We start from the raw sequence: 12,557 nt of genomic DNA on the forward strand, positions 1-12,557 counted from the left end.
TGTTTCCTCCCATCCCCTGCACCAGATCATCACCCTTATGGGCAACAGTTCTGTATGTGTTTGCAGCGTGATACAGAGCAGTCCTTTTCATTGAAATAAAATCATCAGACAATTTGCAATCTGAAATAAACAAAGACCATTGTAAAGATGTGGTGGTTGCACTTTTAGGCTGGTGTCTGTAGGGAACTTGCAGGGGCGGGTTCTCAAGGAAGACTCTATGGAATGTGGTTGGACAGAGAGCTCCAGGGCTGAGGACTGGGTGGACTTCCTGAGGGGGAGGTGCAGGGCGAGAGCCAAGGAAACATGGCAGGGGTCCTGGGTGCAGCTATGAGGGCTGAATTCCTCCTCAGCATTCCCCAGAGATGCATGGTCCCCCCGCCCCAACCCAGGATGCTCCCGTGCAACAGACCTCCCCTGTTCCTTATATCAAAGCTACTTTCTGCTCTAGAAAGGCCACTGACAAGTTCCGCCCAGAGTCCCTGGGGTGGCCAGGAATGGATTTTCAGCTTGGAGGGACAATGATTGTCTTTTCCCTGACTGTGAATTTAAACGGGACCGGTAGCTCTCTCTGACCTGGTGCATGTCACCCTCTCTCCTGGGGGTCTGTTCACACAGGTACCTCCCTCCATCTACAGTCTTGGGATTCCTGTGACTTGCTACAGGGGAAATTCTAGAGCTTTGTGCCCAAATGGCTCTTCTGGAGTACCAGAAGTCTGTTGCATATTTCATCACTTCTATCTGAAGGATGTTTTATAGATGTCTCAATACATTCTACAATACATACGTATTAAATTGTTTATCCAGCAAACTTTTATTAAGCACCTAAGATGTGCCAGGCATTGTGCTAGGTTCTGGAACCCCCAAATCCCTGACCTAGGGCCTCAGAAATGCACTCAGGGACAGTCTTGGAGAGGAGGGTGAGTCTGGACTCATGCACTGAGATAGAGAACACCAAAACATTCAAGACGGGCACTCCTGAGCAGTTAGCATTTGGGCCTCCCTTCCCCTCTGCTCCATTGCCAACCAGGCTCAGGGTTTCTGGATGCACAGCTGGCTTCTTCCTTCTCCAGCAGTGACCTAAGGAGGTGACTTGCTTTAACGAAGGGGCTACCGTAATAGAGTCAGATGTCTTGAGTTTACATCTTGCCTCACTCCACTGACTTGCTGTGTGACCTTAAACAAGTACCTTCCCCTCTCTGGGACTGGCTCCTCATCTTCAAAATATCTGAACATTTTGTTTCAAAATATGAGCTGAAGGTATAGAGACTTGGGGTCCTTACCCAGGTCATTCTGTGTGTTTATGGATTGGTCGTTAAGAAGACCAAGAGTAAAACTATTCTTTGTAGCAAAACGGTATATGAAACGACTTGATTTCTTTATATTAAAGGCACTCTTTACAACTAGGAATATTATTAAAACCATCTCAGCCTCTGAGCAAGAGCTTCAGATCTGGCCCTGTGACAGCATCATCAGCTGTCTCCCCCACCCCCTTATGACAATCCTGCCTGTGACTCACAGGGACTAAGGCAGGGGGAGAAGGTGGGTGGCCTGGCCCGCCCCACTAATCCCTGCTTTCTCTGGAATTCTCCACTTGTTTATAGTCTGGGCAACTTGCCTCCTGCTGCTGCATGACTCAGACTCGGAGAGCATCCAGCCTCATCGGCAGCCAGCGGCTCCCCTGAGTCGGAAGCTGGCCATTGCGTCTTAGTCTCCTGGACCCTTCAGATAAAGCCCTACATCTCCATCCCCTCCCCGGCGGCACCACCGCAACCCCACGTGCGCCATCGAGAACACTCGTGCCAAGGCCCTCGAGAGGTCCCAACCCCACCCTGGGACAGGATTTCCCACTCCTCTTAGGAATTTGTTTTGTTTTGCTTTGAAATGTAAGTTTATTTCCGATCAGGGGCAGATGCGAATTTTTTGGGGTCTGAAGCCAATACAGTTGGGGATCTTGTATAAATACAAAATAATGAACACAAAATTAGGCCTAGCACCTTGGAAGGGGTCTGTCCATGCAACACACGGGTGGTGAGGCTGGGGGCAGTCCTGAAGCTTCAGTACTGGTAGCTTCACGGTAAACCTGACTGCAGTTCTGACTCACTTAAGATCTGGAATAACTGCTCCCCACACCTTCAGTAAATTATAATTTAGGATAAAGTAAGAGAATTGCTTGCTGTATAGTTATGTTAGAATCAAGCAGCCACTGCGTAATTTAGATGTGAGCTAGTATTCTTTTAAAAAATTTTCCTTCACATAAAAGCAACAGATTGAATGTCCGATGAGTCACAAATGCCCTTCTGAAAACAACAGCATTAGAGGGGCTCACTCAGAACACGTCCTTTTCCTTCTTCCAAAGCTGCTCCTTCCGAACGCTCCTTCAGATGCTGGCACGGAATCATCCACCACCCCCCCCCCCCGCTTCTTTCTCCCCTTCTCCTCCTGCCCCACCCCTGCACGTGCTGCCAGCTCAGCAGACATTTAACACATCACATCCAACACCAACGTTTTTAACTACAGCAATTGTTTAAAAAATTGTCCGGAAACAGGTTGAACCAGAAAATGGAAAGATTGTCAGTCATCGGCGGGTGATAAGGGGAAGCGAATTCAAGTCCTGCTGTCAGTTGGCAACATTTCCCAACTGTCCTGGTGTAAAGTGATTCCAGAACAACTTTATTTGAAGAGTCTGTGTTGCACTCAAAGTAAATACTAATTCCCTTATGCCATAAACTTTTAATTATCATGACGGCAAGTCATAAAATTCTCTTACTAGAATATAGCTTCTAAATTGCATATCATAGATGAGATACAGTGCTCATATTGGATGCTAGCAGCAATTACCCACCATCCTTTATGCAAGTTGGTATTAAATGTGCTTTCTAAGTATGAGGCACAGTCTGAGCTTATGAAGAAAATCTCCTGTGGCTATTTTCCAGGTGCCCAGAACTACAAGGAGAGGGTGACTGAGAAGTCACACAGCAGGGGCCAGGCACAAGGATCAAAGGGCACAGAGTCCCTGGCAGTAATTCACTGAAGTGTTCTTCGCATAGTATGGGTCTGACTTTTTCAATTACATAAATTGCTCATTAGAAGTGCCTTGTAATTGCCTTACTCTGTGGTATTGTGAGAAGTGTAGGTTCTAATTATTCTTTTTTGATTTATAGTGTGGTTTGACTTGTTCAGGGTGATGGTTTGAAAATATGGATCTGCTTTAATTGTTGTACTAAGTGAAAATAGATGACTCTCTTTATCAAATCCCTTGACTCTGTGTTTGGGGAGTACAAGGGGTCTTGTGGTTTCTCAGCCCTTGTTGGTAACCGTAGGGGGTTTGCCAGGCGGGGCCTGGGGAGAAGCCCTCTCAGCCTGGACAGGCAGCACTTTGGGCTCTGCCTGACCCTGGGGTGACCTGAGCAGAGCTTGGCAGTGCTTAACCTATGGATAGATTTAATGACACCTGCCCGGAAGTCCCCTCACCTCTTACCCACAGTATGGATAGGACAGGAAGAGCCAAAGCTCTTTCTTATCTTTGGAGGGCAGGGCAGGGACGATGGGTGCTGGGGGGCAGGAGGGATGCTTTTGGGATCTCTGCTGCAAAGCCGTCATTCCCCTTGGCCCCCGCCCAGCCAGCTCTCACCTCCTGCAGCATCAGGGCTCCGCCTTCCCAGCCCTACCCGGAGCTCTGTAATGGGGCCGGGCTGCAGGCTTGCCCGGCCCCTGGGCCCGGCGCCATGTCATCCAATGCCTAGAATTGATGAGTTGTGAGACCAGAGCCATGGCTTCGGGGGTAAACTTCCAGGACCTGCTCTGGCTCATTGGTAGCCACTGATGAATAAAAACTCAATTAGGACGCCGGTTCTTGAAAGGCAGCTATTTTAGGACTCACTTTTGGAAAGGCAGAGGATTTCTTTTTCCAAGATGAAATTATACATTTGTCAATACAGCAGTAGCATCGACCGCTTTCTCTTGGGGGTCTCTCGTCTTAACTATTCTCCATCAGAAAGCTTTGCTCTTTGAAGCTGGGCTGGCAGTGGGCTCCCATGCATCTGGCTCATCGAGAGATGCCTCTGACCCCTCTGCATCGGCTCTCACGTGTCTTTTTTGGAGCAGCTCGCCTCTCACTGACAGTAGAGGGACAGCCTTTGTGAGTCTAGGAGCGTTCTGTCACAAAGCCCCTGGCCCATGTCTCCCCCTTTTCATCACCTGTTTTATGAATGTGGCATTCTGTTCCAGGCCAGATTTCCGTGACATGAAAAATACACTAAATATGGGCTGCCACAGTAACCGTCATTAACCAACCACTAGTTGTGCCTTTATAAATTTTTACACACCGCTAAATTATAAATACGCAATGCTGAAAGTAATGAAATATGCACCTCTAATATCTGCAGTTATAAGATTTGTAGTTGTGCAAGCACATGCTATACATTGGGAGGAGTTGGGGTACTTCCTCTGTTTCCTAGTTAGAGCCCAGGTTGGGCTTCTCCCCTGGGAGTCCCTCATGAGGGTCTTTCCTCCCAACAGGAGCCCTGCAGGTAGCACGTCTCGGGTGCTGGGCTGCCCTGGTTGGGACCTTTTTCTTTGTCTGTCATTCACATGGATTCAATAAACAAAGGTTCAATAGCATATGCCGTGTTTCTGAACTGTGCTAGGCTGGAAATCCACAGTTGAATGAGTCTGAAAATTTGCATCGTCTGTTTGAGGAGATGGACAAATTAACAAGTAATGGCAGTGCAGGGGGTGAGGCCCAGGGAGAAGGGTACCCAGGTGCTGGAGGTGACTAGGATGACTTTGAACAAACTCTGTCTCATTTTCCTCATCTGTGAGTAGGGTGTTTCCTTGTCTCCTCCCTCTTGGTGCTGTTGGGGGCATTCTATGAGTTCCTGAACATAAAAGCATTTATTTAGAGCAGTTCCTGGCACAAATTAAACATGAGGTAAATGTTAACTATTATAACCACACTCATTATTACTTGATTTCTTTCTGTCTTATGCCCAAAATTAATATCTGAGATCATGGCGAGAGTACTTTCTTTCTTGGTTAAAGAGCATGGCCTTCATTACTGCAAGGTGTGAGTGAAAGAGACATTGTATTTTCTCCAACATGAAAATATTTTCATTGTCATTGTTTTTTTGCTTTTTTTAATGCAGCTTGGAAATTTAAAGAAACATTTAAAATAATTATAAAGAGAAACAACTTATTTTGCATGTTTCATCTTATAAAATTTTCTGTTGAAGAAGTGACCTTATTTTTTTCATTGTCTTTGTTTTGATCTCAAAAGTAATTTATTATAAAAATGCAACCAGTATAAAAATGTATAGATAGTAAAAGTCCCCCCTAAATCCAGTGAACACACACACATTTTCACACACACTCTAAAAAAGTATCATTTTTAACCAGCAATATACTGTGAACTTTAAATCAACACAGATAAATATATTTTAACAGCTGTACAGTAGTTCCTTGCAGGGACTTAACCTACAACATAATCTAGTTATGTTGTTTCCAGACTTTTTTCTATCCATACTTCAATGATTATCCTTGAACAGTTTTTATGTACTTAGGATAAATTTCTAGAAGTGGTATTATAGGTTAGAGGACTTCCATATTTTTAAGATTGTTACATATTTTTTTATTAAAGATTTTTTTTTTTTTGAATGTGGACCATTTTTAAAGTCTTTATTGAATTTGTTACAACATTGCTTCTGTTTTATGTCTTGGCTTCTTGGCCAGGAGGCATGTGGGAATCTCAGCTCCCCGACTAGGGATCAAACACGCACCCCCCACCCCCACCTCGCATTGGAAGGCAAAGTCTCAACCACTGGACCACCAGGGAGGTCCCATATTGTTATATATTTTTAAACTATAAATTATGCAAACTTTGAAGGAATAATACAGGATAAAGAATTGAAAAGGTAGAAAAGCTATACAGTAAAAAGTAAGTCTCCCTTCCCCACTTCCCACCCCGCCTCACCCAATCAGCTCCCCAGAGGCCAACATGTTACAATTTCTCATCCATCCTTCCAGCGATGGACACTTTTTCCTTTCTTTTCTCTTGCGCAAATGTAGCATACTTCATACACATATTGCATCTTGCTTTTTCAATGTAACACTATAACTTGTATTAGATTGGTTTCCATTAGTACGTAAAGAGCTGCCTCATTCTTAGTAAGTAGTATTATTGAGCAGCTACTATGTGCCTAGCATCGTTCTAGGTGCCAAAGACAGAGTAGCCCTTTCTGATACACATTCTGGAGAGGAGAGATGGACACTAAATTATGAGAAAATGTATATAGTATGTCAGATGGTGGTGTGCATCATTAAGAAAAATAAAGCAGAAAAAAAAAGGCATAGGAAGTGGGTGCAATTTTAAATTGGGAGATTAGGAAAGACCCACTGAGAGGGTGATCCACGAGCAAAGAGCTGATGGAGCAAGGGTCCCTGTGGAACTCCAGGGGAGAAGCTTTCCTTTACAACAGCAAGGAAAAGACTTGAGTTGGGAGCTGGTAGTCAACAGAATGAACGTACCACACTTGATTTAATCAACACTCTGCCGATAGATAAATGCTGAATTAAATTACATTCCAAGCAACATCATATGAAGGTGTCTGTTTCCTCACATTCTTATCTAAACATTATACTATCGTACTGTTTTATTCATGTGGTTCTGGCATATACAAGGAGTTAGCCTATAGTTTTACTTTGCATTTATCTTATTAAGAAAGTTGAATGTATTTTCTTTTTCTATGAACGATGTATTCACATATTTATAAAATTTTGTATTAGATTTTTGGTCTTCTTCTTATTGGTTAGGAGAAGCTCTTTATATATTACAGAAATTAGCCCTTTTTTTCTGTAATATGTATCTTAAATAATTTCTAAGTTTTTATTTGATTAAAAAACTTTTTATTCTACCTGTTCAAAAAACATTTTTTTGAGCTTTTATATTCGAGTTTATTCTTCATTTAACTTTTAAATCACTACTATAGTTGAATATTAAAACAAACAGTAGCAAGTAGTGAGCATATTATGATTATAGTGCTTCACTCAATCACTACGGCAAATAAAATGCCAGCAGTGAGTGTTATTCACTGGCCCCATTAGGAGGTCTGACAGTGAACACCACACCGAGGATGATGTTCGTCATCCTCATATGCTTCTCCATTGTAATGGCGCCATCTTTCCTGATTTGGATCAAAGTCCACTAGTTCTACCTGGTCCATTTCATCAGTCTCTTCTACTTCCTTCCTCTCAGGTAGGAGTTTTTCCAGCAAAGAGAGTTTATCAGGGGAGAGAAAGCCATTCTCAGGAAAGTTTACCTTAAATTCAATGATTAGGCGACCCTTTTCATGTGGTCTACGATAAATTGGCATGCCTTCATTTAGCACACACTTGATACCTCCATACTTGACAATCTGACCTGGATGAGAAGTGATGACTATGGTTTGGTTGTCAAGAGTAGATATTGGCTTTTGGAAGCCACACAATGCCTCAACCAGCTGTATGTCCATACACATGAAAAGGTCTTCTCCTTGTCGTGTAAAAACAGCATGGTCCTTCTGATCTAAAATGATGATAATATCTCCTGGCTCCAGTCCTGGTTCTTGGTCTCCTTCACCATGGAATGTTATCTTCTGGCTATCTTTCATGCCTATGTCAATATGAACTTCTAGAATTTTCTTCTCTTGAACTATCTTCCTTCCATTGCAGCTTTTATATCTATCTTTAGGACTGATCTGCTCTCCATGGCCCTGGCACTCCATGCAGACAGACTGAATTTGCTGAACCATTTCAGGTCCCATTTGATGAATTATTATTTGCATTCCAGTACCTCGGCAATTGGGACAGCACTCTACTGCTCCTTTCTTACCACCTCGGCCTTCACATTTGTCACAAATCACATTCTTTTGCAGAGCTAGTTTTCTTGTTGCACCATTATATAAATCTTCTAAGGTTACTGTGAGTTGATGCACAACATTTTTACCTCTCCTTTCTCTCTGTATCCTGCCTCCTCCCCCCAAAAACATATCAAAGATGTCCATGGGGGAGTCAAAACCGCCACCTGCTCCACCTTCTTTAATTGCCTGCTCTCCTCTTTTGTCATATAATTCCCTTTTCTTTGCATCAGAGAGCACTTCATAAGCTTGAGAAATCTGCTTAAACTTCTCTCCTTCATTTGGATTCTTATCAGGGTGGTACTTCAAGGCCAGTTTCCTGTAAGCCTTTTTCAATTCTTCTTGGGTGGCATTGGGTTTGACCCCCAAAACATCATAATAAGTGGTTTCTTTCACCATTTCCTACAGCTGGTGAGCAGACCGATGCTGGTGTGGGGGAGCGGGAAGGAGAAGGTTGCCGTGCGCAGCTCGGGCAGCCGCTGCTCCTCAGCCTTTTCACGGAGCGTTCTGGAAAGTTCCCCCCAAAAACATTTAAATAGTCCAATTTATTAGTCTTTTCTTTTATGGCTTCCAAAGTGTGTGACATAGTGAAAAAAGCTTTTTTTTTTTACTCTAAAATTACAAAAAACTTATTCTAGTACTTTAATTGTTTCATTTTGTTCTTACTTTAAATCTTTCATTGATTTGGAATTTATTAAGGTAGAAGGAATAGAGTCAGTATACAGTTTTTTCTTCCCCACAGAGAGACTTAAGTGTCCCCAAACTATTTATTGAATTAATCCACTTTTTAACCTGTTGATGGGCACGTCCCCTCTCTGCCATATACTAAATTCCCAGTTGTATTTGGATCTATTTTGGGATGGTCTATAGTTTTTCAGTGATTTGTCTGTTTACTCATACTCCACTGTTACACTCCAAATTATGATACATTTTCATTTTCATAGAGCAAATCCACCTTTATTACTTATCTTTTTCAGAATGTTCTTGGCAGCTCTTACTTGTTTATTTTTCTAATGAACTTTAGAATGATTGTCCAGACCTAAAAGCAAGCCCTGGTTGGTATTTTTATTGTAGTTACACCTTTACCCCACCCTGAAACCCTGGCAACCACTGATCTGTGCTCCATTGCCATAGTTTTGTCTTTTTCACAATGTCTTACAAATGGAATCATACAGTATGGAACCTTTGAGACTGGCTTCTTTCATTCTGCGTAATGTCTTATGATTCATCCAAGTTGTTATGCTCAGTAGAATTCCACTGTGTGGATGAACCACTGTTGTTTACCCATTCACTGAATAGACTCATGTTTGCTGATTATGAACAGAGCTGCTACAAACTTTTGTGATTAGGTATTTGTGTGAACATAAGTTTTTATTTCTCTAGGGTAAATACCCAGGAGTGAGATTGTTGTGTCATATGGTAAATGTTTGATTAACCTTATAAGAAGCAGATAAACCACTCTTATTGTTTGGGGTTTTATTTTTTAATTTTTATTTATTTTTTAGTTATTCTACAAAATGTGTGTTGGTATTTCATTGTAGTTTTAATTTGTGTTTCTCTACTGGCTAATGATGTTAACAGCTTTTCATGTGCTTATTTGCCATTTCTATATCCTCTTTAGCAATGCTTCAGTTCAAATTTTTTGCCCATTTTTAATTGCGTTTTTTGAGTCATAAATGTGATTTGACAATTTTTGTTTTACCAGTTTGTACCTTGACTTTTCATTATCCTAAGAGTGCCTTTCACAGAACAAAAGTTTTGAAATTTCAGTGAAGTCCAATTTATCATTTTTAAAGTGTATCTTACTTTTGGTGTTTTGTCTAGGAAATCTTTGCCTAGCTCCAGGTCACAATTATTTCCCCACTATGTTCCTTTCTAAAAATTGTATGATTTTATGTATTTAATTTAGATTATGATCCATTTTGAGTTAATTTTTATATAAAGGTTTAGGTCAAGTTTCCTATTTTTTTTTTGCATATGGATAACCAATTGTTACAACACCACTTGTTGAAAAACTGTCCTTTCTCCACTGAAGTGCCTTTGCACCTTTATCAAAATCAATGAGGGTTTCTTTCTGGACTTTATATTCTGTCCATTGATCCATGTGTCTATTGTTTCACCAATACCACACTGTCTTGATTACTGTAGGTTTATAATGTCTTTAAAGCATGTAGTTTAATTTCTCTAATGTGATTTTTCTTTTTCCATATTGTTCTGGCTATTCTAGTTCTTTGCTTTTGATATAAATTTATGATTCAGTTTGTCTATAGCTACAAAAATTCCTGCTGGATTTTGATTGATACTGCATTAAATCTATTTATTTATTTATTTATTTATTTATTTATGGCTGTGTTGGGTCTTCGTTTCTGTGCGAGGGCTTTCTCTTGCGAGGGCTTTCTCTAGTTGCGGCAAGCGGGGGCCACTCTTCATTGCAGTGCGCGGGCCTCTCACTGTCGCGGCCTCTCTTGTTGCGGCCTCTCTTGTTGCGGAGCACAGGCTCCAGACACGCAAGCTCAGCAATTGTGGCTCACGGGCCTAGTCGCTCCGTGGCATGTGGGATCTTCCCAGACCAGGGCTCGAACCCGTGTCCCCTGCATTGGCAGGCAGACTCTCAACCACTGCGCCACCAGGGAAGCCCATACTGCATTAAATCTATACATCCCTTTGCAGAGAATTGAAATCTTTCCAATGTTGAGTCTTCTCATCCATGACTGTGATGTGTATCTCTATTTATTTAGGTCTGCTTTGATTTCTTTCACCAGTATTTTGTAGTTTTCAGTATGCAGATCCTGTAAAAATTTGTTAGATTTTTACCTAAGTATTGAGTTGGCCAAAAAGTTCATTTGGGTTTTTCCTTAACATCTTAAGGAAAAACCAGAATAAACTTTTTGGCTAATGCAATATTTCAAATTTTTGGAACTATTGTAAATTGTATTCAAAAAATTTTTTGGTTTCCAGTTGTTCATTGCTAGTGTATAGGAATACAATTGATTTTTACCTGTTGACCTTGTACCTGTGACCATGCTAAGATCATGTGATGTTTAAGAGTGTTAATTCTGGGGATATATTTCTTGGGATTTTTTATGTAGACAATCATGTTGTGTGAAAATAGTGACAGTTTTACTCCTTCCTTTCCAATTTATATGACTTTTATTTCTTTTTCTTGCTTTATTGCAATGGCTAAAGCTTCCATAGAATGCTGAATAGGTGTGAGAGTCCTTGTGTAGTTCCCAGTCTTAGAGGGAAAGCTTTCAGGTTTTCACCATTAAGTATGATATTAATTGTAGGTTTTTATAAATGCCCTTCATCAGGAAGAGGAAGTTCCCTTCTATTCCTATTTTGCTGAGACTTTTTTTTCATGAATGAATGTTGAATTTTTTCAAATGCTATTTCTGCATCAATTGATATTATCATATGGTTTTTCTTTTTTAAACTGTTAATATGGTGGATTACATTGATTTATGGATATTGAACCAGCTTTACATTCCGAGGATAACATTCATTTGTTTATGGTATATTATCCGTTTTATATGTTGCTGAATTTGACTTGCTAATGTTCTATTGAGGATTTTTGCATCTATGTCCCTGAGGGATATTGATTTGTAGTTTTCTTTGTGGTACTATCTCTGCCTGGTTTTGGTATCAAGGTGATGCTAGTCTCATAAAATAAGTTGAAGAGTGGTATCTCCTCTTCTCTTTTCAGGAAGAGATTGTGTAGAATCAATATCATTTCATCTTTAAATGTTTGGTAGAATTTGCCAGCAAAACCATCTAGGTCTAGAGGATTCTTTTTCAGAAGGTTTTAAACTACCAATTCAATTTATTTAGTAGTTAAAGAACAATTCAGGTTATCTATTTCTTCTTTTATTCCTGATATAGATAATTTTTATCTTCTTTGTCAAGTTTGCAGGAGGTTTATTATTTTTATTTATCTTTAAAAAAACCAGCTTTTGGTTTCATTGATTTTCTCTGTTGTTTTTCTGTTTTCAGTTTCATTTGCAAGTCATGTTTACATTTATTATCTCCCTCATTTGGCCTACTTTGGTTTAATTTGCTCTGACTTTACTAGTTTCTTAAGGTAGAGGCTTGTATTATTGATTTGAGAACTTTTTTCTACTCTAAGCATTTATTTAATACTATGAATTTCTCTTTAAGTGTTGCTTTAGCTTCATCCTACAGATTTTGATATGCTGTATTTTAACCATTTATTTAATTGAAAATATTTTCTAATTCCTATTGAGACTTTCTCTGGATTCACCTATGGATTCACCTGTGGATTATTTAGAACAGTTTTCTTTTTAACTTCCAAGTATTGAAGATGTTTCTGTTATGGTCCTGTTATTGATTTCTGGTTTAAATCCATTACCATCAGGGAACACGCTTTGTTTTATTTCAATTCTTTTACATTTTAAGGTTTGTTTTATGACCCAACATATGGTCTTTTTTGGTGAATATTCCATGTATATTTAAAAAGAATGTATATTCTGTTGTTGTTGGGTGGAATGCTCTCTAAATATCAATGAGATTCTGTTGGTTGATATGTTATTCAGTTTTTATTAGTGTCCTTCTTGATTTTCTGTCTACTCATTCTATTTATTAGTTAGAGAATAGTATTGAAGTCTCCATTTGCAGTTGTCAATTGGTCTGTTTTCCCCTTCAGTTCTTTTG

The 12,557-nt window shown here is 40.2% G+C and overlaps 2 protein-coding genes across 6 annotated transcripts in view; one reads left to right on the forward strand and one right to left on the reverse strand.

The window, feature by feature from the left end:
- Positions 1–12,557, forward strand: part of CAMTA1 (calmodulin binding transcription activator 1) — an 875,067-nt gene that overhangs the window by 472,200 nt on the left and 390,310 nt on the right. The window lies entirely within an intron of this gene.
- On the reverse strand, positions 7,095–8,302 carry LOC118896531 (dnaJ homolog subfamily A member 1-like). 2 transcript variants are annotated; one of them, XM_036854436.1, is made up of 2 exons: positions 7,979–8,302; positions 7,095–7,414 (listed from the first exon to the last, which is right to left on the reverse strand). In XM_036854436.1, exons 1-2 carry the CDS (start codon positions 8,286–8,288, stop codon positions 7,095–7,097), a joined length of 630 nt encoding a protein of 209 aa, XP_036710331.1. In that variant the 5' UTR covers positions 8,289–8,302. The 2 variants fall into 2 exon arrangements, with proteins under 2 accessions (XP_036710331.1, XP_036710322.1); XM_036854427.1 differs by having other exon boundaries at positions 7,646–8,302.

The sequence above is a fragment of the Balaenoptera musculus genome, chromosome 1 (assembly GCF_009873245.2).
Source record: "Balaenoptera musculus isolate JJ_BM4_2016_0621 chromosome 1, mBalMus1.pri.v3, whole genome shotgun sequence".
Classification (NCBI taxonomy): domain Eukaryota; kingdom Metazoa; phylum Chordata; class Mammalia; order Artiodactyla; family Balaenopteridae; genus Balaenoptera; species Balaenoptera musculus.

What these genes read in the sequence shown, in the direction of transcription:
- LOC118896531 (XM_036854427.1), bottom strand. Translation starts at nt 8,288, where the DNA reads ATGGTGAAAGAAACCACTTATTATGATGTTTTGGGGGTCAAACCCAAT. An exon ending in AGAAGTTCATATTGACATAG is followed by an intron (nt 7,415 to 7,645) that starts GCATGAAAGATA and finishes CTTCTCATCCAG; the next exon opens with GTCAGATTGTCAAGTATGGA.